The sequence below is a fragment of the Poecile atricapillus genome, chromosome Z (assembly GCF_030490865.1).
Source record: "Poecile atricapillus isolate bPoeAtr1 chromosome Z, bPoeAtr1.hap1, whole genome shotgun sequence".
Classification (NCBI taxonomy): domain Eukaryota; kingdom Metazoa; phylum Chordata; class Aves; order Passeriformes; family Paridae; genus Poecile; species Poecile atricapillus.
Window position 1 is genome coordinate 136,960,514 of NC_081289.1, and position 27,162 is coordinate 136,987,675.

A 27,162-nucleotide genomic window follows, 5' to 3' on the forward strand; every position below is an offset into this window, starting at 1 on the left:
CAAAGCTACTGACAAATCCAGGGGTTTATTTGTTGTATAGTCATCTAGACACTCTTCTTCAGCAAACCAAAACAGCTCATCTTCACTGCCAAGAGGGACTTTGAAACCACAAACAGCAATTGTGTTGTCTTCCAGCACAGCTCTTGGAATGGTATCCATCTGGATATTATAATCCCAGCAGTCCATGTAGGAGTAAGTTTCAGGAGCACACACGTAGACATACTGTCCAGTGGGATCAGTGAGCAGGGAATACACATACTGGTTGTCACTGTACATGTAGTATCCACAATCACCATCTTCTGATGGCCACCACACGCCCTGCTCAAGCATCATTATCCACTCCTGATACTCCTGGCTGTAGGATGAGTACATTAAGCCTTCATCCATACTTAAAGTCTCTTGGTCAATTAGTGTCCACATCGTTCCATCACAGCCAGAAGAGTAGCTCAAATCCATGGGCAACTCTTCAAATGAGTAACTCCCATCTCTTTCAAAGGGTGGAAAGTTACTGTAACTTTCACTGAGAGAATCAGCAGTCCATGCATCATTTTCTTCCAAACAAATGTCTTGAAACATCAATTGGTCAAATGACTCATATGAGATCGCACTTAAATCTAGACTCTGTCCATCAAAATTGGCATTAGTTTGCCAATCCATCACATTTGCATTCCCATCCTTTTTACAAAGATTCACTACCACATCATTTTCAGGCCAGTCCAAGAACTGAGGGGGCAGAACAGGGTTCTGGTTTAACACATAGTAAACTGGTACTGCTATTCCATGAGTGTCAGCCAGTCCCCCCGCTTCATATTCCCATTCAAAGCTAGAATGGCTCCTTGTTTCCTGATAAGCTGAGTACTGCTCTGTAGGGTTATAGCTTTTATTAGTCAAATTGAGAGATTCACTTGATCCTTTGTTAAAAGGAGTTGGAAGAACTTTAGATTCTGCATCCTGATGAGGAATATGCCTACTATTTACAGGCTTTCCAGACAAGTCCTGTACCTTGGCTTGGAGATTTAGGGCCTCAGGATGCCCACCATGGGGAACATGAGGCTCAGTTATTTCATTTACTCTTGGACTGGAGGGGTGGTTGGTAGTGGAAGATTCCACTGTTTTCACATTATCCTGCTTCTCCTTTGGTTTTGGCAGCAGATTTTTTAAGAAGTTGGAAGCTTCCTGCTTTTCTCCAGTGCTGCTTTGACTGTCAGAAGCCATTCCTGAATTACTGGGTTTTGTCTCAGAGCTTGAATCCTCACCTCTATCAAAAAGCTTCATGAAGCTCAGAGAATTTGGTTTTGCCTTCTCTTGCTTACATTCAGACAAGTTTTCACTTGAGGCAAACCTAAATAAGCCAGAAAATAATCCAGGAGAAGCGCTTTTCTGGCTGTCACCCTCGCTTTTAGCAGTCGAGTCTTGATTATTTGCTGTGTTTTCATTTGAAGAAATGTGAAGAAAGCCAGAAAGAAAACCTGTTGTGTGCTTCTTCTGAGTATCATCTGCACTTGGAGCTTCTGGCCTTTTGGCTGAAGAGGTGGATTCAACTGAGCCTTTGCTTAAGTCTGCTGCACTTACTCCTTCTATCATCAGTCCTCCCTTTACATTTCTAGGTTCTTCTTGAGTACTTTTAGCTTTCTGTTGCTCTTCTTTGGCCTTAAGGGTAGCAGAGGCACTTGGAGCTTCTGGCCCTTTGGCTGAAGAGGTGGATTCAACTGAGCCTTTGCTTAAGTCTGCTGCACTTACTCCTATCATCAGTCCTCCCTTTACACTTCTAGGTTCTTCTTGAGTACTTTTAGCTTTCTGTTGCTCTTCTTTGGCCTTAAGGGTAGCAGAGGCACTATCCTGGTGTTTTTCTCTGTTTACCTGGACACTAGATAGGTTTTCTTTATTCATGTTTCTCCTCTGCAGAAGTTCCTCCTTCTTGTCTGATAAATTTGGAACTGAGCTAGATTTTATTGAAACAGTATTTCCTGAATTACTCTTTCTGCCTTCAGGAAAAGAACTGTCACTAGAACCTTGATGACTTTTTTGGTCCTGCATAGGTGCTAGATTTTCTGCAGAAGAAAATTTAAATAATGATGATATAAAGCCTCCCTTGTCATTCCTCTGTTCCTGCTTTGCTGAAGAACCCAGCCCACTGATAAAAGGAAGCTTTCCAGTGAAAGGAAATAAGTGCTCTTCCTTTGATGAACTATTTTGTCTTATATCCTCCTCAGACTTATGGTCTTTAAAATGTTCAGATGTACTTTCTTTCTTCCCTTGTTCAGCAGAAGGAAGCAACAATTGACTGAAAGACTTTTTGAGAGGGCTAAAAAAGCTTTCAGAGGCTGTACCCTGACCTTGAGGCTGTGACTTAGGCTCCACATTACCTCTGCTTAGTTTGTTTGCCAGTCCATGGCCTGCAGGATGCTGATCCTCTGAGTGATTTGCAGGAGGCTGCTCCCTGGCAGCAGGTGCACCCTCTACCAAAGTGGGACCTGGCTGACTTGTAATAGGATGCAAATCTGGTTGCTTCTGTGGCACATCCGGCTGCTTTGGAGCCAAGAGGCCGTCAAAATTGGCCTTCAGACTGAAGGAACTGACTGAGTTTGTAAGCCTGCCAAAGATTGAAGACACAGAAGTGCTACTTGCGTTTACCTCTGCCTCGCTTCTAGTCTCATTTTTCTGTGCCTCTGGAACAGTGCTGCTGGTCCTGGTAGACACCTGTCCAGACAGCGTTTCGCTCCTTTTTGCCTCCTCAACTTTCACAGCATGGCTGTCCTTGGTGTGCTCCTCTTTTTCTTGTTTTGGCACTTCCTTGTCAGAGAAGATCTTTAAAGGATTAAACATGCCTAGAACTGAATTCACAACTGAATGCTGGTTCTGCTGGCTGTCAGCCGAATTTCCTTGTGTTTGCTGGGGAGGATGTGGTGCAGAAGCCTTACTGTCTGTCTCAGTGGTTTCTGGCTTGTTGGAGTTTGTGCTCTGGGCTCTTTTATCACCGCTCACCTGGGATGGTAGCAAAGACTGAATGGAGAACTTGGTATCAGATTTACTATCTGCTGCCCCTCCAGATGAACTCTCACTTTTTGCCTTACTGGTAAATACATTCAAGAGTCCACCTTCTGATGAGTTTTTGTTTTCTGTATTCTCTGGAGTAGAAGACACAAGTTTTTCAACAGATGCTGTGAGTTGCTTTGTGCTTGAACCCACTTTCTCTGTGAAAGAGCTGAACAGGGAATTCACTGTATTTTTCACACCTGACAAGTCTGTGAGAGATTCAGATTTGCCTTTGGTACTCTCCTCTGCAGCAAGATGTTTGGTCTGCTCAGACTTTTTAGCTTCTGCTGAATTATCAGCATTATCCTGCTTCAGTGGCACATTCTCAATTTTTTTTTTCGTTTCTGGCAATGTACCAAATTTGCTGATTTCTTCCTCCTTTTCAGCCAAGTATTCAGAGACTGATTCTACCAGACATTGAAGTTCATCCATTGTGTCTATGTACTCCTCATTGGGTTCTTCAACAGGAGACAGTGTTAAGTCTTGCACAGGATGACCACGCTTGCTCTCTTTAGTTTTATGTTTTTTATCAGAGCTAGCTTTTAACTGTGAGCCCGTATTTTCAGGGAAATTAGCAGTTATGTTTCTCAAATGGCTGATGTCAGAATCATACCATCTTTTTGAAAGTGTAGCCAGTTCCCCCATTTCATCATCTGAAACAGGAGAGTACTGGAACTCATCAGAAGCACTGCTGTCAAATTCCTCAAGGACATCAACGGGCACAAAAGTGTTCTCTAGCATCCTCATGTGTTTCATGTCCTCAATCTTACTCAGGTGAAGTGAGCCCTCATGGTTCATCCCCTGTTTGTTGGGCAACCTGCCACTTTTTACCATTAACCCATTTTTGTATGGACGCAGGACTGGATAAGCAGGCAACCCCTTACCTTCTGAGCTACTGGTATATTTTCCAACTCTGTCATATACTGGGAAATCATCAATGGGTTCAGAACTAACTGCCACACCATTGAAATAAACTGTTTTCTCCCCAGGAAACTGCAAACCTCCGTTACTTTGCAGGCTTATTCGTTCTCCCTCTTCAAAATTGTATCGCAGCTTCTTTTTCCTTCTTCTATCAATTGTATCATATTCCTGAGGGTATCTAGGGACATCTACAGACCCTGACTCCAGACACATACTTTGGCAGCACCTTGACCTTTCAAAGTGATTTAAATTTTCTCTTTTTGAGAGAGTTTGCATCTTTTTCATGTTTTTCTCATGCCAACTTCTAGTTCTATGAGTTTTTTCTAAGAAATCCTCTATTAACAGTTTTCCTAGCTCTTCGTAGCTCTCCTGTTCTTCTTCTCCATCTTCAGTGTCAAATGGAATGATCCTGACTCTTTCATTTCTAGCTAGAGATCCTTGTCTAAGATGAGAAATAAAGGGAGTGGGAGGGAAAGGAAAAGAGGCAGGAAAAAAAAATAGGAAGAGAAAAACAACAGTTTTAAAAAAAGCTAGGAAGGACAGAAAAAATAGTAATGGAGAAACATGCATTAAATAAACTAAAATTAAAATCAGAAACATTCAGAAATAATAAAATTGAAAACCTGCCAATCTACCACCATTACACTTCAATCAAATAGTAAAAAGAAGTAGCATGGGTTATGAGATTACATCGGTTATGTCTGCATAAAATTTTGAAATGCCTTTTTGAGGGAGAACAGCTTTTTGTGATCAAGTGAGGGCACACAGCCTTGGCTGTACCAGTACTCTGCTGTTGCTTTTTTAGGCATGCTTGAGAAGAAGTAATTTATTGCAGCAACAGGACTACTTTGAGATGCAGTGCCCACGCACACCATTCCACTATGCTGTGCCTGCATTTCGATCACTCTGGACTGCAGACTTTGTTTTAGCAGTATTCGTAAAGCACACAGGGACCCTCTATCTCCCAAGGGTGGCAATGGAGAAGAGATTTCATCTGGACACTTAAGAGTCTCTGGACTCCAGCCACATGGGGACAGAGGACAAAATGCAAACCATGGGGATGAGCAACAAGAGGAGTTTCAGCTACTTCACTGTTCCTTTCTGTTGGGAGAGCTCTTGCTGCAGCTAACAGCCTCAAGGTGCCTGTACCAACACAAAATTAAGATTCTCAGAGCTGTTACTGGACCAGAAGGTAAAACAAAACACTGGCGCTGGATATTAGCCCATCATAAGCCTCAGATGCTTTTCAGGATCTGTACTTCCCATTTATAATGCATCTGAACAGATCCAGCAATTTATACTTTTACATTGTGGAAGAATGGATTAAAGTTGTGAAACAATCTGATGCTTCCTAGAATCCAAGGAAATGACCTTTGGGATTAATTCTTATCCCTTGGTCAGTCAGATTATCTCAATTGTTCAGCAGCTCCAAGAGCAGTAGCAAGGAAACTTCTCCTTGATCTAAACCTCATAAGGACAGCTTCTGACAATCTATGTACAAACAAACAGATAAAAAGTGGACGTAAGAACATAAAAATGATTATCTGAAAGATGCAGCTTTGCCTCACATCACCCATTGCTGAGAACTAAGGAGTATGAGGTCATGTGTGCTCCTGTCCCCACAGTGCCAGAGGAGGGAAAAGACAGAGGTCACATGGGCATTTTATGGATACTGCTAATCCAAGATTCTTCACCATGAGAGCTGCATGGAGCACACCAGCATAGGATACAGATGGGATAGGCCTGAAAGAGAGATGGGTCATTGCTTTTTCTACTGCTGCTTTAGTGCTGCATTTCCAACGGTACTGCTAACTTATACTAATTGGAAAGACGCTCATTACTTTAAAGGAGTCCTGTTATACACAGTTTAAAACACTTACTACACTTCTTGCTCACTATTTTAAGTCGGTAATTGAAATAATTTTCTTTTAAAAGTTTCCCAGGGCCACCATAGTTACTGGATCAAGCCTTTCCAAAACTCAGCTGAAGAAAATGGAGCTACATCAATGTCTCAAGAGCCATTATCTGTAAATGCTGAACCAAAAAAATTTACTAATTTAAGCGTAAAGAAAATTACTTCTCTTTCTAATTGAGCTTCTTTCCCTCTATGCCTTTCCTCTGCTCTTTTACAAAGCAGCCCTTTTACTAGAAATAATGATGAGAAACCCAACACGTGAGAGGAGAAAAAGACATCAGCCCAGCACTTAACTACTACAAATCTAAAAAACAGCTGAGACAAACAGCAAATATCACCTGAAATGCACCAGAGGAACACTTCAAAGCAGCAACAGCGGGAAGACAGGCAGACAGGTACAGAGAGGGTAACCCACTCATCTGACAGATCTAGGGACTCAGACGTGGATTCTAGGTCAGTGTGGCCTCTCACTGTGGATTCTATGCTATCATATTAAACAAGACTAGGGAGGTATGGAAGACAGTTTAGGAAAACAAGCATTGCAAAGGAAAGTTAGTGCTTAAACAAAAAACAAGGTAAAAAAAAAAAAACAGAACTGAGGGAAAGATGTCTGTTCTTCTGAAGCCAAACTGGTTGCTGGCAGCAAAACACACTCCAAGGACAAATAACAATATTGCTTGTCATCCTTAGGAAAGGTTGGAAGAAAATACATTACTTCTACCAAAGGAATATGATCACATGTAACAGCTAATAAAGAGAAGCAGATATTTTTCATCCAAATCCAAATACTGTAATAAAAAAACCCAGACAATTTCAACTGAGGCATTTTGCCACTGACCACCTTTTGCCCAGTTCTAGACAGGTTTTAGCAAGTTCTTGTCTGGTTCTTCTGGGTCTGCCCAGGAAAGCCTCCTACAAGCCCTCATTTTCACAGCAACCATCAGCTGCAGTCTGCCAGGAACACTGATTTCATCATGTGACTGCCTGGTACATAGCACTGAGAGCTGCTAGGAACAAAAGTCAAATACAATTTGTTCCTGCAATGCTCAGCTACAACTTTGTTTTGAAAATATTTAAGATCTACCCACATGCTTCTTTTCAGCCAGCTTGTTAGAAATACCTTTCTGGTAAGTAAGAGAATCCCACGTAGCTTCTTTAGAAAGCTTATTTGCATATTTTAAGATTAAATATGTAGCAAAGAATCTTGTTGAGCATGTGGAAAATGCACATGAGAACAGGAGTGCTCAGATCACCAATCAAGGATTTTCATTTCTGGACTGAAAGTAATTTTAGACATAGCAAACTACAAAGCTCACAACTTTTTAGTACATTGTATCAGTCCATACATATCATTTTACAACAGCACCTTAAGGAAATCAGAGGAAAAAAAAGAAATATATTCCAGCTTCTCTATTCTCTAACAATTCAAACCAGCAGTGGCTCTTGGAAGGTCTATTTCTATTTCTATTCTATACAGATAGAAATTCACATATGGACTGACTCCAAGCAAAGTGAGCCATGAAAAACCACCTTTATTGTCAACACCACTCCAAGAAATCACACAACTCCAAAACTATGCCGCCACCATTGGCTTCCCCTGACTGGGCATCCAACATCACTGTTCAGCTCAGCTTGATCAAAAAGAAAAAGCCTCAGCTCATCTTCTCAGTTAGATCTTCAGCAAATTTACCACTGCAAGCTAGCAGCACAGACTGACATGGGAAAGGGAATAACTTGCTTATATATAAGACATTTAATGAACAAGGAATAGAGCACTAGGAATGACACATCACACTGCAGTAAATGCATTTTGTTGGCACATTTGTTTCTAATTTTGAAACCTCAGTATCTGTAACAACATTAGATGTTACCATTAAACTTCACCCTTTCCCACTAATGATCACACACATCAAGAAGTGCAGAACTTTGCCCCAGCCACCCAAGACAATAACTGAATTTAGGTTCAGGCTTCAGAAAACAAGAACATTTGCACCAAGGGAGGTAAGGCAGAACAAATCAGTTATAATACAAATAAAACTGCACCTATAATTGTGATACTGCTTAAGTAGTTGCCTCTTCCTTCCTCACCAAAGGCAGAAGCAGCATCTTAGCCTTTTCTACAGAACCACTCTTACCAAGCTGACTAACACCATCCAAAATCTTTTGCTTTCACCTTGCACAGCTAGCTCTAGCTCACAACCATTGATCCTGGTAAGTTAGTGCTGCAATGCTCAATACTTCTACAAGTTAAAAATACTTGTGAAACTACTGATTTAAGGTAAAAAAAAAATTCAGAGCAAACAAACAATCTTTCATACAGTTGAAAATAAATCTAAAGAGAAAGCACACTATTCAAGAGTCTTGTATGATAACAGGAACAAAGGAAAAAACCCTCAACTAATCTGTTACTGACTTTCCTCATGAATACTTTGTTTTGGCAGATCTAATAGAACTGGAGCTGGTCCAGACGAGAAAATAAATCTGCACCAAGAAAGAAGCTCCCAATAGGATAACTCTGCTAGAATGCGTTTCACTGGCTTGGGAGGCACACCTACACCATGGTACCAGAACAAGCAACTACCCACTACTATAGTATTCAGAGAGTAAGGAGGAAGTACAATCAAGAGTCAATGACCTAAAGCGGAGAGTATCTTTTAAAGGTAACTCCCTAAACTGCCAGATCTGGCATAATACATACCCTCACAGGTTTTTCCTGGTTCACAGCAGAATCCCAGTGTCAACAACACACATAACACCTTCCTATCAGAAGACTTTTAAGAGCCCTTGATCTGCCCTCCCCTGCCAGCATAGTACCTTCATGGCCTGCAGGGGAAAAACAATAGGGAAAGGAGGGCTACCCATAAGACAGCACTCACCTGACAGCCACATGCTCTCGATAATCCAGATCATAATTCTGGAGGGAGTCAGCACAGGAATCCCGCAAGACTCCCTGCTGCTGCAGGCGAGCCGGGCCCGTGAACTGGTGCACAGAGGCGTTGGGCTGCACGGTGGTGTGGTATGGAGGGGGGATGCTGTTGCTCGTCTCACTGCGGTAGTCACTGTCCCGGTCATCCACAGCACTGTCAGCATCTTCAAAGGCTAAGAGACAAAAGCAGTTTAAGGGCACAGCTCTCTCAAGTTGCCTTGCTGGGACAGTGGAGCCTGCTTAGTTTTGGAAGAATGACAAACTATTTCTGCTGTGGCTGTTATCTCCATCTGGGAGCTGTCTATAACCTCCAGTTCTCTCAAGTGTGCAGTTCTCTCAATCTGCAGTGATCAGATCCACACCCTCCTTTCTTACAGGAATTTATTTTTCTTTATGCATTACTAATAAGCAGGTTAAGATATCTTTATTTAAAATGAAAGAACCACTGCCCCCACCCCAAAAAAACCAAACCAAAACAAACAACAACAACAAATCATCAGCACTCAAAATTTCAGGTACTTTGCTGCTGCCAAAATGAACCTTTAGATGTTGAAAAGAAAAAAACCCCACAAACCCAAAAACCACTTCTTTTTGGAAAGGAGCTCTTTCTGAACTTTTCAGCCTTTTAGCTGTAATACTGTCCTTTCTTCTCAGCACTCCTAACCAGAACATTTTGCTTCTGGAATTTTTTTAATGCATTTTCTTTTTATTTTATTTTCTTTTTTATTTTGAAGTATTAGTTTAACTTAAGAGAAATTAATGGAGAGTATCAGTAGGAAAATCAGAAGAACTGGAGAGCTGTTCTGCTTATAAACAATTACACTACTTCTTATAGGGGAAAATTGCTATACTTAATACATACAGGTAAATTAGCTTCAGCATAGTACTTAGCACCAATAATAACCCTCACAAATGAAAAAGCTCCTTTCTAGTGAGTCCCTCTCCTTGCAGAAACACTTCTGCTTGATCAGCCTACAGGAAAGGACAATGCCAAGTTATAGTGAGGTAAGGTATCAAAAATATATGGCTGTGTATGGCTGTGCAGGATGCAAGATTATCTTTGCAAGCTTAGAGTGAAATACACACACCATAAGGCAGTAAAGTGCACCATTAACATGCTTGAAACAAAAGAAAATAAGGATCAGCCATTATTCATTCTCTCTGCCACCAAGTCTGTCTAAAAAGGACAATCAAATTAAAACCCTCTCTGGAAGGTTATCCAATGGTGTGTGTCCTACACACTCATTCATCATGAGGCTGAACAATAAAGTGAAAGGGCTCTTTACATGCCAGATCCTTGAAGAGCCCTGCATTTAAGTGCTGAAATTCCAAGCAGATGGAATGCAGCATCAGGGAACCCTTTTTTTCTTCCATTGGTGCTTCCCATACCTCTAGCTCAATTTCTATTCCTTTAATCTGAGGTAAAATTTTTTCTTGGTGATCTTTTCAGTTCCTTCACAACATAGTAAGATTAGAGTTCTAAAGGAGATGGAAGAAGAGAAAAGAACAGCAGCAGTAAACATCTGCAAAATATGGGCTGCTTGAAAAAGCCTTGCTCTACACTCTTAAGTGGAACCAATTCAATTTGATTGTCCACACTGAAAATGGAGTTAAGCCTCCTGCTTTTTAGTAGTTTAAGTGCTGCAAGGTTCTTGTCAGTCTCTAGTCAATTGAATAGAAATGAATAGCAATCACATGCTGCAGTACTCAGCATTATTTAAAGCACAGTGTCCATCAATTTTACCACAGTTCAATGCTTAGGAAAAATATTCAAAATTTACTACACAAAAATTATTTCATATGCTAAACCCCACTGAGGAGCACCAAACCTCCAGCCTGTGGAGCAAGGGCTGATCTATTTGTCAATCACGAGGTTCACACTGACTTCACAAGAACAACAAGCTATTACTCAGCTGAGCAATGTCAGTGTTATTGCTCAACACTTGAGCCATTGCCATCTAATGAACAATAATTACTTCTACTGGGACAGAAAACACACTGCTCTGAAGAGTCTTTTAATGCCTCACTTTGCTGCTCAACTAATTTCTTCATCCCATCAGATGTAACTGTCATTTAAGGTAAAGCCTAAGTAAATCTGGTATGATGGAAAGTTCTTCAGCTGTGGCTCCATAATCATCAGATCACCTGTACAGGCTTAAGGCAGCCTAACGGAAATACAGGTTTAGGATCTAGTAAAAATTACCAGACCAACAGCTTCAGGGATAAACAATTTAGCTAACCTCAAATGTATAACAAAAATTACAAATCAGTAGTACAATTATTTGGGTGAAAAAACCTGAATCCAGTGACTCACAAATAATGGGAGTGCAAAGACTTACAGTTACGTTTATAAGAAAGCAGAACACTGCTTCTATGGATCAGCTTCCCTGACCAGCTGACAGGCCAGAGAATTCCAAATTAATCAAGACTGTTGCAGAAGCACTATCTGGATTTGTTAACCAGTCATTGCATCTCACTTCTGCACTATCAAAGATTTCCCACATAAACCAAGTATCTCTAAGCAAAATCCAAAAATAGCTGATTAGTGTAAATGTTACATATATGTTAGAACATATACGTTTATAAAAGCTGACACCAGAATTTCTCAGAGTTCTTACTAATTTTTAGCAGGAGGAAGTCTCTTTGAGGTCAAGACACAAAATGCCTCCTTGAGGCATGTTTAATGGATGCAAGGCTCCATGAGACAGGAACGTGTTTTTTCTCTCATGAATGCCCCATGAACCTAACAGCATCCACAGATGTTAATACCATACAGAAATCCTCAACTGACTCATAAACAAGAGCCAACTCAAAAAACTCACAGTCATGCTGAACTGCAAGTACCTTATGAGCAATCTCACTCTATTTTAAACAGAAGTGTTCTCAAATGAAGACACTGCTCAGCCTGATCAAAACCTTGCCCATATGTGGCTTACAGCACACATTTCCTTTGAAAGAAAGTATTTTCTGAAATGCCAGCATATAGTGATGATCCCATTCATTAACATACTTGACACTTAAATTTTAATTAAGAGACTGACAAGAACTTGCAGAAGTGGCTTTGAGGATGCAGCACCCCTTCAAATGGAGGCATTACAGCCTGTAATTCAGCAAAATATGCCTCACAACACACATTGTGGAATAAATTCAAGTAGTGTTTTCTTCAAACCGATGATAAAACAAGTCTTCTACAAGCCAAGTTGGAGCTTAGACTCAGTCTCAGGAGATCAGTTAAATTGGTAACAAGACACATAAAAATAAACATGAAAAGACAGTAATTTTTTTACCCCAGTTTGAAAAATTTCACATATACCCAAGAGCTGTCAAGGGATGAAAGCTGTTTCTTTGTCATTTGGACCCACTGCACAGAGAGCTGTGGGTAAGGCTAAAGGGCAGGGCAGAAGCATGCTGTTCGTGTTTCATTATTGAATATTCATGCATATAGGCAGCAAAAGAAGAAAACCCATTGGGGCAGTCACATCACACAGTAGGATTTCACAGAGTAGGGAAAATCAAGGAAGGAGATACCTTCTGTGACTGTTATTCCTCCCCCTAACTCCCACCCCCAGAAGTTATAATGACTGCTGCAGGGTAGAACACACACAATTTTTAATATCTTGACCTCAAAACTACTTTGACAGTCCTGCTATGCCAGCTCAACTAGTCCCCTTTAGCCTCTGGCAGCTTTCTTTAAACCAAACCTCAGGACAGGAAGGAAAACTAGCAGCAATATTATTACAGGTGGCTGGAAGAATGTACTTGAAGTGGTTTTGCTGGTTTAAGGTCCCAAGGCACAGCAGGAGCTGCTCTCAAAACGTTGTATTCAGTTGAAATTGCCTCCCACTTCTCTAGCACAGTGTGTCATCAGCCCCCTGGGAGTTGACATCCAGTCCCCCAAGCTTAGTTATCCTCAAGAAACTTGAGAAAAATCTTGGACAAAAGCAAAACCCTCATTAGTTCTCCAAAACAAGCACTGAGCTTTTCACAGCTTTTGTCTATTTTAATAATGATAGAAGAAAATAAAGTGTACTATCCAAAGGAGTAACTTCCAGGTCAGCAAAAATCTCTGCCAGCTCCACACCAAGGGCCTTGCAATTAATTCACCTTCCCCACTCGTTATCTATTTAAACTTCTTTTCATCATAGTTGCCAACAGCTTCTTTCCTTAAGTCTCCAATCCCACTGCACCATCATGTACTGAATCACTGGTCACTTCTGACAAATACACCTTCTAAAGTCTTATAACCAAAATGCATACTAGCTTAAAGAGGACTACTGTAGCAAGAAGGAACGAAAAAAATCTCAAAAGGACACAAGGGTGTTTTCTGAGGCTCTTCTGTATCTTTATATTCTAAAACAGCCTAGGTTTTGAGAAATTATTTGAATGCAACTTTGTAGGTCATTAGTTCATTGTATTGCCCTCACAGTTTAAAAATACATTAGAAATTTGCATATTTTTAAAGACAGCAAGTTTGTAATACTAAGTCTTCAGTTTAAGCGCTTTCATAATCCTGTTTTTCTCACTTGAAAGTACTCTGCCGCTGAAACACTCAACAGCCAAGAAAAGAACTGACAGGCTGAAGTGCAAAGACTCCCTTGAACATCTACCCTACTCCTTCAAGTCTTTCCCTTTCCTAAAATGAAACTAGGTCAGCAGTACAAGATGTCTCTTTCCTAGAGCACCCTCTGCCCAACTGACAAGGGTCTGGACTACTTTGGATCATTCCTCTTGCATGAAACTCTCACCGGAAAAGGTCTTCCAGCTACCACCAAGCTGTTTCTGCTGTTTCCTTCTCAACTGCTGTTTAAACATTACAATTAGAAGTGTGTTCTTCATCATATTGTCAAGCTAGTGGAGTTCACCTGGAAACACCTGTAACACTGGCCCAAGCCTAACTGTAAGGATGCTAAAATTATTTCAAAGAAGACAGCACAGCAAGGAAGAAGGAAAGAGAGGGAAGGAGGGAGCCTCATGAATACAAGTACCTTTTAAAGCAAAATCACCACACACTGAGTCTCCAGATAAACAGGAGAAATAAACGTACGCAGCCCTCCTAGACCTCTCACTGACTAATGCTTAAACACCCCATTTCCCTCCCAAATACCCAAAAATGGAAAATAAAGCTATTTTGGACACTAGTCTTGCTTTCAGCAGTGTAAAAAAGTTAATCAGTTACCTCTCAGTTATCCTACCACACCTCTAAGAATAAACAATTGAGACATCCAACACTAACAGCACAAGGGAGTTGGTCAACACTGCCAATGCACAAAGAACTTACGTTTGATCAAAGACAGGTGAACAAGGAGAGCAAAAAATGTTGTGGGAGAAGAAACAGGGAAGTCACTAGTGGAAGACTTCTAAAATGCAGAACAGGTCCACATAATGAAATGCACAGTAACATTAGCTGGATATTAGACTCAGAAGCAGTAAGAGCGTCCTCTCCAAATTCCATTATGCCAAAAATGGAAAAGCACGAGGCAGAATCTCCATCCTGCTAGAAGCAGCCACAGTGATCTTTCTTTGCATGCTCTCCTAAGCAACATTCTCATTCTTGTCTTGCACACAGGGAAAAAACACCTTTGTTTTAAGACTGATGGATCAACCCTTGCATGTTCCATATACTCTAGGAGCCATACACTGTGTCTGGAGCAGAAGCCTTGCTTGTTAGCATCTACAGCACTTTGAGAAAGGAAAGCTGTTTCAGGCACATTTTCTAGGAAAAAAACAAAAATTTTGCAGCCAAACCAGAAGTTACCATACCAGTCTCCAGGTGTGGCATCAGCTTTACAGATCAGAGACAGTTGCAGTACCTGAGTTTTTCCTGTCCAAAACTAGTAACTAGTAAAATTAAAGCCCTGCCACTTTTGCAAGGATACTGTCTCATTGAGGTTGAACATAACACAATACCTACGACCCCACTGGTGTGCAACACCCATTTCTTCTTTCACTCAGATCTACTCCTATTTGAAGTATTTGAAATATATTCCCACCATATCTTAGTAAGACAATGACCACAGATTGCCTTGTGGTTTTCCATTACTTCAAGCACTTTGGGTTACATAGGTATGACGACCAACACAAAAGACACACATGAGCAAAAGACTACAATCACCTTTACAGGAAAAGAATAATAGTCCAGTTCCGCCATCATGTCCTCAAATTCCAGTAGAAGGCACAAGCAACTCATTTAAAACATGAGCAAAACAAAGCCAAAAAGTGAAGAAATGAACAGCCATTCATCCACACAAATATGAAGATTAAGTGAAAGTAAAAAAAAAAAAATACAACAGAACAGATATTCTATATGCATGAATATTTCCACTTTTCCTTGTACTGGAGCATGCTGCATCACTATACGATCAGAAAGCTTGCAAGAAATCAAACTGTTACGTACTCAGCTGCTCTCCCCATCCGAAATAACTCCAGTTGCCTGCATGTAACACAAATGGCAGAAAAAAATAGGAATGGAAAAAGAAAGCTTAGAAAAAACAAACCACAAGCATGCTTTTCATGTATTTTAAAATGTCTTATAGATTGTGAGCTTGAAAATGTAAGGGATTTTTTTCTTTATAAATACAACATTAAGTTTATTTTGGAGCTTACTCCTCATGTCCAGCTTATTTATAAGACATTCTGAAAACGAAGATCATTATAAATTCTTGGATTTGACAAGCAATCATGCATTTATTAACACAAGTAGACAAAATACTTATCAGTCAACCTAGCAAGAGCAGTTAAACACCGTTATTCCCTAGTATACGCCAGTGTCTCAGAAACTAGAGTCCAGTTTAGAGCAGCATTTGATTCTAGGCTAAATTCTGCAAATCTGGTGGCAAAAGTCACTTCACATTTCATTTACAGTTCTGTCCCCTTTCCAGAACAAAGTTAACCCAGTGGTGAGAGCATCACTTTAATAATAACAGCATGAAAAACTGTGTGCATGTAAACAATGTGAAGTGAAGAGTACTTTGTTAGGCAGATACACACACTGGTAAAAAGCTTGAGGGCTCTCATAACATTCTAAGGCAAACACCCATGAAGTTAATTCTGCAACAGTAAGCAAACCTTTCCATGTTAAAATTGAAGGTGAAAACAAATTCATGTTAAAGCTGCACAGCAAGTTTGTAAGACTTTAAAGTTTATACTTATCAATACCCATGTTGTCACCCCAAGGTCATACATAGTACCGTGGGGGCAACAGACCAGTACATACAGTCCTCAAAGCACTTCAGCAAACCACACAACTAGCAACTCTCCAAGAAATGTTTCTGAACCAGCATTTTTCAAAGACAGTGTAAAAAACTTTAAAAAGTTACTTTTGCAGGAGCGTTGAGGCATCAAGTGCAGCAGACAACAAGCAAATTCATCACATGTAGACAGAGAACAAGCAAGAGCTTCCTGTTCTGGCTACCATCTCTAGCTACCAGCCAGGCACACAGATGCATCAGAGCTACAACCAGATTACTCCTTTCTCTTCAGAAACAAAAGGTCTACAAAGGAACAGTCCCTCAGATACACATCAGTACTTCAATGTCCCTGGACTAGGCTCTGACAAACACATGTGATGCTTTGCAAAGGCACAGGCATTGCTCAGGTTCAAGTGGCACTTTTGTATCCTATAGAATTTCAAACATAGGTCATTACTTTCTGGTTCCTATAGTGGTAGTTAGAGGGAAAAAAAAACCCCACATGTATGTTTGCCTTGGTCATTAAAGGAAGCACCTAAGTGGAACAATTGAAAGACAATATTTATGTTTAATTTAGAAAGAACCACTGGTATAACACTGAACACATGCAGTTACCATACTGTATAAAAAAGGTTTATTCCTCTCCTGAGTTCTGAATTTAACAAGAGAAGAAAACTGAAGTCCATCAAGTTAAGCACCAACAATTTACAGCCTGAGACAAAACAGATGCCACTCAGCAGCAAGAGTGACAATACACCTCTGCCAGGTGTGCTGGCGAGATGAAGCTATATCCAAATGCATCAGAAACCTGCCAGGATCCACCCAACACTGTTTGTATGACCCTGACCAAGGGCTATCACCTCAGGCTTGTTTTTCACAACAACAGAAAAACTAAATACCAGGTTTTACAGAGGTGTGAGTGTTACTTCAAGGGGGCAGGAGAGGAAAAAGAAGAACACACAAACAAGCTGGCAAAGAAGACACAAATAAAAGACCTAGCAAAGAAATGAAAACAGGAGACAACCAGGAGAAAAGATATGGAAACCAGAGGCAGGAATAGCAGACACAGTATAGAGGGACATAGGAAAAGGACTGAGGAAAAAGAGTGAGATGTTGACAGAACTCTGCACTAAGCTTTGATTTGCTGTAAACAAGAGTTGCCAATAAACACAATTTCCTATTAATGTAAAAGTTGTACAACAGCTTATGTGTACCTCATTCCTGAAAATCTCAAGACACTAACACACGTAATAGCAACTCCAGCACATCCTTCCATAATCTGATACATCTGTATCTCAGGTGAACAGTAAGAGGCAAAGGAAGGAATGTTCAAATATTTACAGCTTCTATTACTATCAAGAATCCAGAAAAACTCTGCAGTGACACAGCATTATTGCAGTCAGGCTACATGCTAGTGAAATGTATGTAATTATTCACAAGTGAATGTACATGTAAAACCCCAGAGCAACTGGAGAAGAAACACCAGAAGATAATTATAAACTGCCAAAGCTGGTACAGAAAAACAAAAAAGCAGATCAGAAAAACCACAGAGGAAATGGAGCTTATCTGTCCTCCAGGTTTCACAAAGATAAAAATCCCAGACTGCCAACCTCTGCACAAACCACTAAACTCAATCTCCATGGAGAGAATGAGTGACCTCTGAAACCAACTGAGAATGTTCCTAACCACTATTTCCTTGACAGAAAAAGGCCTGATGGCTGGCATAACACTCCTCATCATTTCAAACTGCAAGGAGAAAACCACCAAATGCTAAGACAACCCTCATGGATACAAGCTCTGACCTTGGAGGAGAAGCATTAACACCTCCCACAGAAAAAAAAAGTCCTCAAACTGACAATGATGACCTTGAGCCAGCTACTTATCTGTCCACCTCATTGCTACCAAGTTCCTTATGAACAGCATGAAAATCCCACAGACACTGCACGCCCAAGGCAAATAGCAGTCAATGCCAAGAAGGGAAGGGCAAGGAGAAGAGCAGCTGCCCTTAGACAGAAACTCCTTAACCTGCACACTTTCTCACACTAAGCTGGGTTTGGCTGACCAGGGTATGCTACAGCTATAGACTGGAGAAAGCAATGCTGCAGGAGCAAAGAGAAAGAGATGCAGTAACAGAGAGTAATGGATTTTCAGCCAGAAGCTCAAAACTCTGCTTTTGTTTGTTTTTACTAACACCCACTTCACTTTAGTGTCTAACATTTTGGAAAAAAAATGAATTTATTAAAGATTCTACACATATGCTGCTTCATTTAAGATTCAGGAGCTAACAGTATGTATCTCAGTCCTTCAGCATAATCGCTGAAGACCTGGGCTGACAGTCTTGATATTTTGAAGGTTAATGAAAACAGAATTTCTTTTTAGCCTTTTCAAGTTGTTTTTCTGCTCCATAAAAGTAATATGCATAACCATGATTTGTTAAGAAAAATTCCCTTCCAGATCACCTCTGGGAACAAATTTAAACCTGTACAAACTCAAAGTAAAAACATGAAATCCAGACAGGTAGAAAATGGAAAGTTGTAATTGCAAAACCATACAACAACAGACAGCAACAATGGGATACGTGATACAGACAAGTCAGACTAGTCACTCCATGTGTTCTTAAATAACAACAGTGTGTGTCTTGGTTATCACATTATTTTGTATTTGTAAGTTACAGTACTCAAAAAATGAGGTTTCATATAAACCTCCAATTAAGGACTAAGCAGTGCCAGCAGCCTGGTGTCTTGGAAGCTAAACCATTTTTGTCATTAACACATTTTATAAAGCACATCTAAGTTCCCACTGTTGGCTGAATATAACATATGCTTGTTCTATGCCTCAGTTATGCAACTATTCAAGGAGGAACTCCTCCTCCCCACTTCACACTGTCAAACCTGGATCAGCAGGGACACTGTAAAAAAGCAGAATATTAAAAGTTTAAATGCTATCTAATTTGCCTGTGTGCCATTTTGTTCCATTTCTGTTTACAAGCCTCCTGACACTAGTTGGGACCTACCATACCTGGTGCTGACCAATGCTTATAGTCACTCTGGGGAATTATTTAATCCTCCTGTTACATCCCATGCTTAGCACAAATGGAAATCATCTAAGTAAGTTTACAAAAGCAAACTAAACTCCAGATAGTATATATGGTTCTGATAAAGTACCATTTGCAGAGTGTTCTTGTCAGCCCTTTTTCCTATGATTAAGCAATCTCCTTTTCCCGTGGCTAATACCCTCAGCAAAGTGTGAACAGATCTCAGATTCCATAAATATCTACATTCTTCCAGTGTTCAATGTACTTCCCAAAACTAAACAGGTGGTATTTTCGTGGAGTAAGTTTCTAAAATAGGAAACATACATTGAATAGCTTTTTAGAAGGAAGTCAAGTTTTCAGCAAGCATGATGCCAAAGAAGGTTTCATAACAAGTACCACCATTTCCAGCTCAGTTTTGGAACACCCCAGATGAGGACTAAGGCCTCTACATAAAAGGAGATGAGAAAGCACAAAAGGCAAATAAGCTAAAAGGATCTGACAGCCACATGGACAGGTACTGCAGTGTGACACTGAAGTGCTCTCCTTGCTCCCCAGATCACCACATTCAGCTTATGATGAAACTTTTGAGATTTTTATTTACCTAAACAAATTGGCCCTTCTGGCCACCTTTACTTTGGCTAAAAAAAATCAGATAGAGATCTGAGAATTTAAGCAGGGATTGAATCGCCATCAAATCATCAAGTGTACCCACTAAGTTATTACAAACTTGTGCAACTCATCAGTAACCATAGCAAAATGGCTCCAGTAAAGGGCCACCTAATTTTATCTTCAATGGAAAATTATAACATTTCAACCACTTTATTGATGCCTAACACAGCTGTCTTGTCTTACAAATTTCCAGGCTACCAAGTCACATGGATTATTTGGCTAAGAGATTTAAACACAGAAAAAAGATTTATATATCCCTTCCTGAGATACAATTTTAGACTATAGTTGGTCCCCTAACATGACATATATGCATAATAGCAAAGAGGAATATAATGTCCTATAGCAGCCAAGATAAAAGATTGGGTGCCTTTTTTCCTTCTGATTTTTAACCTTGGACTTTAAATACAAGCCTCATTGCTGGAGGACACATATTTATGGCTCGCGCATAAAGTTGGAGAATCATTTTTCTATCAGTTTAAAATCTTTAAAAACTAAAAAGTTTGTATTTCACTGTCATAACAAAATTCAAATTCTTTTGCTCCTACTGCTATGATATTAAATGATGACTAATGAAGTTTAAAGTCCTTAAAAAAAACCACACTAGAAAAAAAAAAAAGCAGCTTTCATGAAGAGCACTAGACAAATTATGAAAGCTAGAGTGTTGAAATGAACATTTGCTTTGTCTGATCACTGCTTATAGAGACACTTGTCAGTATTGGCAGTGCTCAGCATTTCAGTAATAATTTTACATTTGGGGTTCATTTAAAAGTAAAAGCTTTATTTCCTTGTCACCACATTTCAGAATACAGCCCATACTCTAGGAAAACAACAATTAAAAACCATGTTTAGAGGATCAGCAGCAAAAATCAAACCCCTAGAGTTCTCTAGAGTTCAGCAGTACATGAAACTTTGTTACTGTATAATCTCCTAATATAGCCAGTAGTCTTATTTTTAAATTCCATATGCCGAGTACTCTTCCTTAGACATATCCAGTCCTGAAGTAGCAGCTTTATCCTAAAATTGCAGGAAGATTAAACTTTTAGAGTAAAACCTTGAATCTGCATTCCTTTCAGCAGATCTGTCATGCCTTCAGCCAGCCCAGACAGTGAGTGCCACAAAGCCACAAGAAAACAAGTATCCCCAGAGGGGATTTATCCTAAACTAGGAGAAACAGGAGCTGCCAGTCACCCAGAAGCAGAGAGGCTAAGGATCTAGCTTTCCCAGCCCATCAGTAAACTACCACAAAAAAGCTCATACAATGGTTCCCCTCGTATGGACTAAAGCAGTTTTTCCTTGGCCTAGCTTAAATCAATAAATAAATAAATAAAGCCATTCATGTGTGCTGTTTTGAATTACACTTACACTGAACAGCCTTTTGAGTTGTAACTGCACTGTAGCCAGAAGTCCTATTCTTAACAGAGCACAGCTATACAATGACTGCAGCACTACAATGACTGCAGATCAGTGTCACCTACCCTTGAGAAGGGTACAATAATCACTGATTTCTTCCTTACCTTTCCCAAACTAGTGCAGACTAGAGATGCCGTAGGTGGCTGCTGACCTCTGTTGTTTAAGTGCAGAATAAGGCTAATAACCAGAAAAAAACCAGCAAGAGTCTTGATGTATAGCACAGAGCTTTTCAACAAGGAGGGCAGTGTCAGCTCCCAGCATTCTCAAGAAAACAACACCACCTGACCCTCACTACCGCAGATCATGGATCTCTATGAACAATTAGGGGTGGCATGTTCTGGCCTGTTTAAGTGTTTTGATGCTGCCTGGCCTTGAGAGACTCTCTTGCCATTTGTTGCCTCAGAGTCAGCTCACCCCACAGGAGGGCCTGATACCCCCAACCCAGTGGTACATTAATGGCAACAGAAAATAGTGCATCCACAGTACAGCACAAATACAAAATCACTGTTTGGGGTCTTGCTGGGGAGTAAGGGGAAGGGAAGGCAATCATCTGGCTGTTAAGCAGACAAAGTTCCTCATCAGTGCCATGTAAAGCATCATCATCTCAGCATTAGAGTCAGTCATTCAGGGGAATGAACAAGCCGTCCCAATGTACCAGTGGAATTAGAGCTCCCAAAAAGGAAACCAGTGAGCAGCAGGAACGAAACCTCTCAAAGTCAGCCTTTCTGGTACCTTTGAAATAGTAGTGCATGCATAGGTATTAGAAGAATTTTGCAAAATCTGATTTCTTCAAATCAGTGGCAAAGAAGGGTCACCAAAACAAACTGATTTGGCATCAAATGACATCCATTCCTATAATGTGTATAAAACATTTTGCCAGATTTTAAGTAGATAAAAAGCTGCTTATGTACCTAAAACAACTGTAGGATTTTTTTCCTGCATGCATGTGCACACACACGTTCCAAAGAGCATTAAGAGACGTAATCTTGTTTTTTTTCTCTCTTGTCTTATGGCAGACCAAGCACAGGCTCGCTTTGGTTCTTCCTACTGGTAAAACAGTATGTGAAAAGCTATTGCTTCTTTTGTTGCCAGTACCAACCTATATCCAGAGGCAAGCAAAAAATTTTCCTTCTGATAAAAAAGAAGCACAACAAAGCTAACAATAAAACACACACACATACACAAAAAGACAAAGAAATACACACAAAAAAACCCCAAACCCCCCAAAATGAAAAAAAAAAAAAGGAAACCAAAACAAAGAAACAAATGAAGAAACAAAAATACCCAAACCAACCAAACAAGAACTAAACAAAACAAGTCAACACCCACCGCAACCTTGATAACCAATGATTTCACAGAGCAAAAGACTAAAGGAAATGGAACAAAAACACTGAAGCAGAAAAGGGACAATAGGGCATTCTCAGAAAGATTATCAGTCAGTGCTAAGAGGACAGACATAACTGGTTGATTCAGTGGCACACAGGTTATCTTTCTTGCCAATCATACTGAACAAACCTGCCCTCTTCCAGATTTGTAAACTCCCTGACAAACGGTGTAGGGCAGTATTTACAGCAGTTGATATTAACCAAGCTGGTATCTGCCAAACTGATTCTGCAAAGATGCAGAGTATCCTTCTCATCCCAGTTTGCACTGTAACTGATCCAAGTTGGAGCTGCATTTAAAATACTCACAGTGTGACTCACTTGTGAATTATAATGGGCTTCTGTGTGTCCAGAAATTATCTTGAGCATACAAGAAAAACGTGTCTGTAACTCCTCACAGTAAATAACTTAGAGCTTATTGACTCAATGCCAAAGTAATCAAATAATATGCTTTCAATCTGTATCATTTAAAGTGCATTTCCAGACAACAAAACCTTGCTTTCTCTACAATTTACATTTAATTTCAGGCTGTGGGTAAAAGCCAATATGGAGATGCTGCAGTTTTGTAACAATGACATATCAAAACATTAATAATTATGACTACATTTAATAGAAAGGCAAACAAAACTGGATCCATGGACACTTGAGTGCTTTGCTTATTGCTTGAAATCACTGAAAGTTAAATCAACTGGAAACGTGATCTTTCTGGGGCAGGAGGAGTATATAGGGAAGCACAGCAGTTGGAAGTTAAAAATGAAATGGTTAATTACAATGAAAGAAAGAGGCAGGAAGTGCCAAAATCAGCAGGGCTTAGAAAAGACTGTGTATGCAACCTGCCTCATTCAAGAATAGGTAGGAAGCCCAAATCCCACATTACCTCAGCAATTATGGGTCAGAGTCTTCTAAGAACAAAACAGCATTTGAGACTGAAAGGGGGCCTGAAAGCTAAATAATCTCTGGAAAATTTATAGCTCCCAGTGTGGGCTGAGATTTCCCATGGCACCACGCCAAGGCAGCAGCCCATACATACCCAGGGACAAAAACCCACCCTCAGATCAGAGGCTGGCTTTCATACGGGGCCACCTCTCTTCTCTCACATCCTGCTTCATCCTTCTCCCCCTCTCTACTCAGGGGAGATAACACAATAAGCTTCATCCCTGCAGGAAGTGGGAAACCACCACAAGAAAAGCTGGTTTGGAAAAGGTAAAAGATGTGTGGAAAGTACAGATGAAGAAGAGGGCAGAAGTATAATCTAATTTTAACATGCAAGGACATGTATTTTCCTAATTAATGAACCTGATCCAGCCTGCTGGAGTAGGATTTTCTCTAGCTGGAACAAGGATATCAAAATGGTCTTCTGAGAGCTGCTGGAGTGGCTAAGCAGGGCACCAGTGGCACATGCAGTTATGTAAAATTATTTTTTTAAGTGCAAGCTACATGAAATGTTTTCCATAACTTTTGATTTACAATGTATCAGGTTTTGAGATAATTTTGTATTTTTTGAAGGATTGGGAAAACATTGTCCTGGAGTAAAGCTTCTCACACCAAGCACGTTTTTTTCCTCCTTCTAAATAAATAGTCAGCTGTCCAGCAGACTGTGTCCTGCTTCCAGCAGTGACCATACTTCATCTGGCACATCTAAATGATGAAAATGAAAAATGATGTGATGGAAAATTGGATGAATCTTCAAAGTGTTCTTGAGGATGTTTTTATTATATCTAAAAATACACCTATGAATTATTTACTCACATGGTAAGTAAGAACATCCCATATTGAACATGTTGTAGTGTGGGGAACACCCACCATGCTCCTATGTAAAAAGGGTTGAGCTCTTGTGTCACATGCAGAGGTCAGGTCAGCTTTCAATAAAGATACAATCTGTGCATGTTCTGTGTTGAACTCTTGAGTCTCAAAGGACAGTGCTGTATTGAGGCAAGCTGACAACTCTCATGCAAAAGTTGATGCAGGCAGAGTTCATTTTTCAAAAGTAAATCTATATTAAATGTCTCTTTTGTATTTTTTCCATGTAAATAGATGTTCATAGATATCAGATACTTGCAGGCAGTAAACAAGCCAAAGTACATGCAGTGCTATCAGCTTTATTGAAAATTCTTAAATACATTAACAACAGACTGCTATGAAATGTTTAACATCCATTCTAATGAGTGTTTTAATCCCATGAATGATTATATTAATTCTTATGTGACATTAATTGTTCAAACCACAGGGCCTTCACTGAATTTTGCAAAAGGTCACTTCCAGCAAGATGCAGGCTGTTAACAAGCAGCACAAGTTAACAAGCAGCTGTAGTGCTGCTTCTCATTGTGTCTGTCTGCAAGAGCCCAGTTGGTTCTCCAGGGGATTAACCAGCTACAGGGGGATGTAAAAGCACCCTGCTGTGGGAACAGGTGCAGCTATTTTCCCCACACAGAAACATTTCCTCTAATTTTCTCAATACTTAAGAGATTCAATCAAACCAGCCTCCCTCAAACAAAAGCAAAGCTCAGAGCACAGAGACAGGAAAATAATTTCAGTAAATAACACATTAATTTCTTGGACAATTCATACAGCAGTTTTTCTTTGATTTTTTGACATTACAGGTTCTGCATACTATGTTAGTATGATTTAATCAAATATTAGTTTCTCCCAAAATGTTTCTTATTTATAGGCTTAACAAATCAATTGTACCCTTTTGACCATTTAAAAAACAAAACAAAACATACAAAAAAACCCCCAAAAACAAAATGACAGAAAAACAACAGCAACCAAAAGAAATGACCAAGAAACAAAACCAACAACAAAAAAAAAACAACAAAAAAAACCCCCACCAAACATAAAACCACTGCTTTATTCTTTACATACACTCCCCTTCCCACTACCAAAAAAAGGAGGACACATTCAGTGTTACCTAGAATGAACTAGAATGAAAGTATTACTGGAATACTTTGATGTAGAGAACTGTACACGTTCCAGCTACCCAGCACAGTCAGATTTCCTAGACAATTGGTTAGGGTCTAGAATTGGTTAAAGACACTTTTAAGATACCATAACAATAGTACACAGAGAAATTAATTCTACTCAAGAAAGGTAAACAGTAATTAGCATTTCCTAATGTTATCAGTTTTCAGGAGATCCTATAATCAGCCTAATGGATAAACAGCCTGAAATGTGTAATATGCACATCTTAAAGGATTTGAAGTAGAGGATAAAAGATTTGTTTAAATTATGAGAATTGAATTTTATTAATGTTGTTGCCAAAAGTAGATAACACATTCACAAGAGACATCACTGAGCTTTCATCTGTTGTATGTTAAAAGCAGTTTTTTTAGTAATCTAATTTTGCAGATCATCAGATACAGTAAGTGCTATGTTATTTTTCCATCCATGTTTTCAGAAGCATAAAAAATGCAAGACAAGATAAGCAGAAATTAGTAAAAATATTTTTTCCATCCATCAACGCAGCATTGAAAAGTAATATTGAAGAAATTAGACATCAAGTACAGAAACTTCTGGTGCATTTTAAAAGCCTAGCAGTAGTACTTGTCTCCATCTATTTTCTCCCTCTTACAGTTTCATTAAACAGTAATAAATTAAAATTTAGCACAGGAAGTTTTATCAGAACATAGCATAATATAGTGACATGAAAAAAAGACATTTTCTTACTGGTATAACTATTACAAGGGCCTGACAATCTCGGTGACTTTGAATACATTTTCTACTCCTACTGTACACAAGGACAAGAGCAAGTGTAAAACTCAATGCTTGATTTCACTTCCTGGCATCAGAAACTGCAGAGAAATATTTTGAGGACCACAGCCTTTTATAACTGCACAGAAATTTAAGTACTTCTAATAAGAAAATGTTGTTCAGATGTACCATCACTTGACATCTAACCACAAAAGGAAATTGAAATACACCGAAAGAGGAAAAAATATTGAGAAGAAGTAAGTCTAACTTACAACACTGGGAGGCAGCACTGGGCAACGGTTTCTTCTGGACTTCCTCCTGAAAGGAATACTAAAGGAAGAAAAAAAAAAATAGGAAGGAATATAGACAGAGAAGAAAGCAAATGGTAACTTTATGACAGCATGTCACACATAAGAGAAAATATCCCTGGTATTATCACAGTAGAACGTCTGTAAGCATAATATCTGTAATATATTCTCAATTATATCTGTATTTAAACACACTCCCAAAAGTCTCCTCTTTTTTTCATGCCAAAATCACATTACAAAGTGCACTTCTGTTTAGGGTCAAGTCTGCTTTAGAACAAGCACAGGCCCTATGACCAATCCTGAGACATCCAATGAGACATTGAAAAGACCTGATTCTCTGCACCACAGTATCAGTCTGACAGGGAGCTCCAAACTGGGAATAAGCCTGTTTACACATTTAGACACTCCAGCACAGCTTCAACAATTCAAAACTCATGTGGGCTCACAGCAACTCTGGAGTAGGAGATGGCAGCAGTAAGGTAATTAATGTGCCTGGCAAGGCAAGAGCACAATGTCTGCCCAGCCAACACTTGCAAACCTTCCTGTGATCCACTTTACATCCAAAGTGAAGAATTTTTCATCTAATTTAATACTAAATTAAAGAACACAGAGGTATTTCAATTAGCCAGCTTTGACTTTTTATAAATCTGTTTGTTACAGCATCAAAGCATTCCCTAGGGGAATGCC

At 39.7% G+C, this 27,162-nt stretch overlaps 1 protein-coding gene across 1 annotated transcript in view; it reads right to left on the minus strand.

Annotated features, from left to right (window-relative positions):
- The window catches only part of UNC13B (unc-13 homolog B), a 207,796-nt gene that overhangs the window by 135,177 nt on the left and 45,457 nt on the right, over window positions 1-27,162 (minus strand). The window contains exons 7-8 of the mRNA XM_058864730.1: window positions 26,440-26,497; window positions 8,749-8,971 (exon numbers count right to left, since the gene is read on the minus strand). Of these exons, the coding sequence (XP_058720713.1) occupies window positions 8,749-8,971; window positions 26,440-26,497 (281 nt within the window). The remainder of the gene's footprint in view (window positions 1-8,748; window positions 8,972-26,439; window positions 26,498-27,162) is intronic.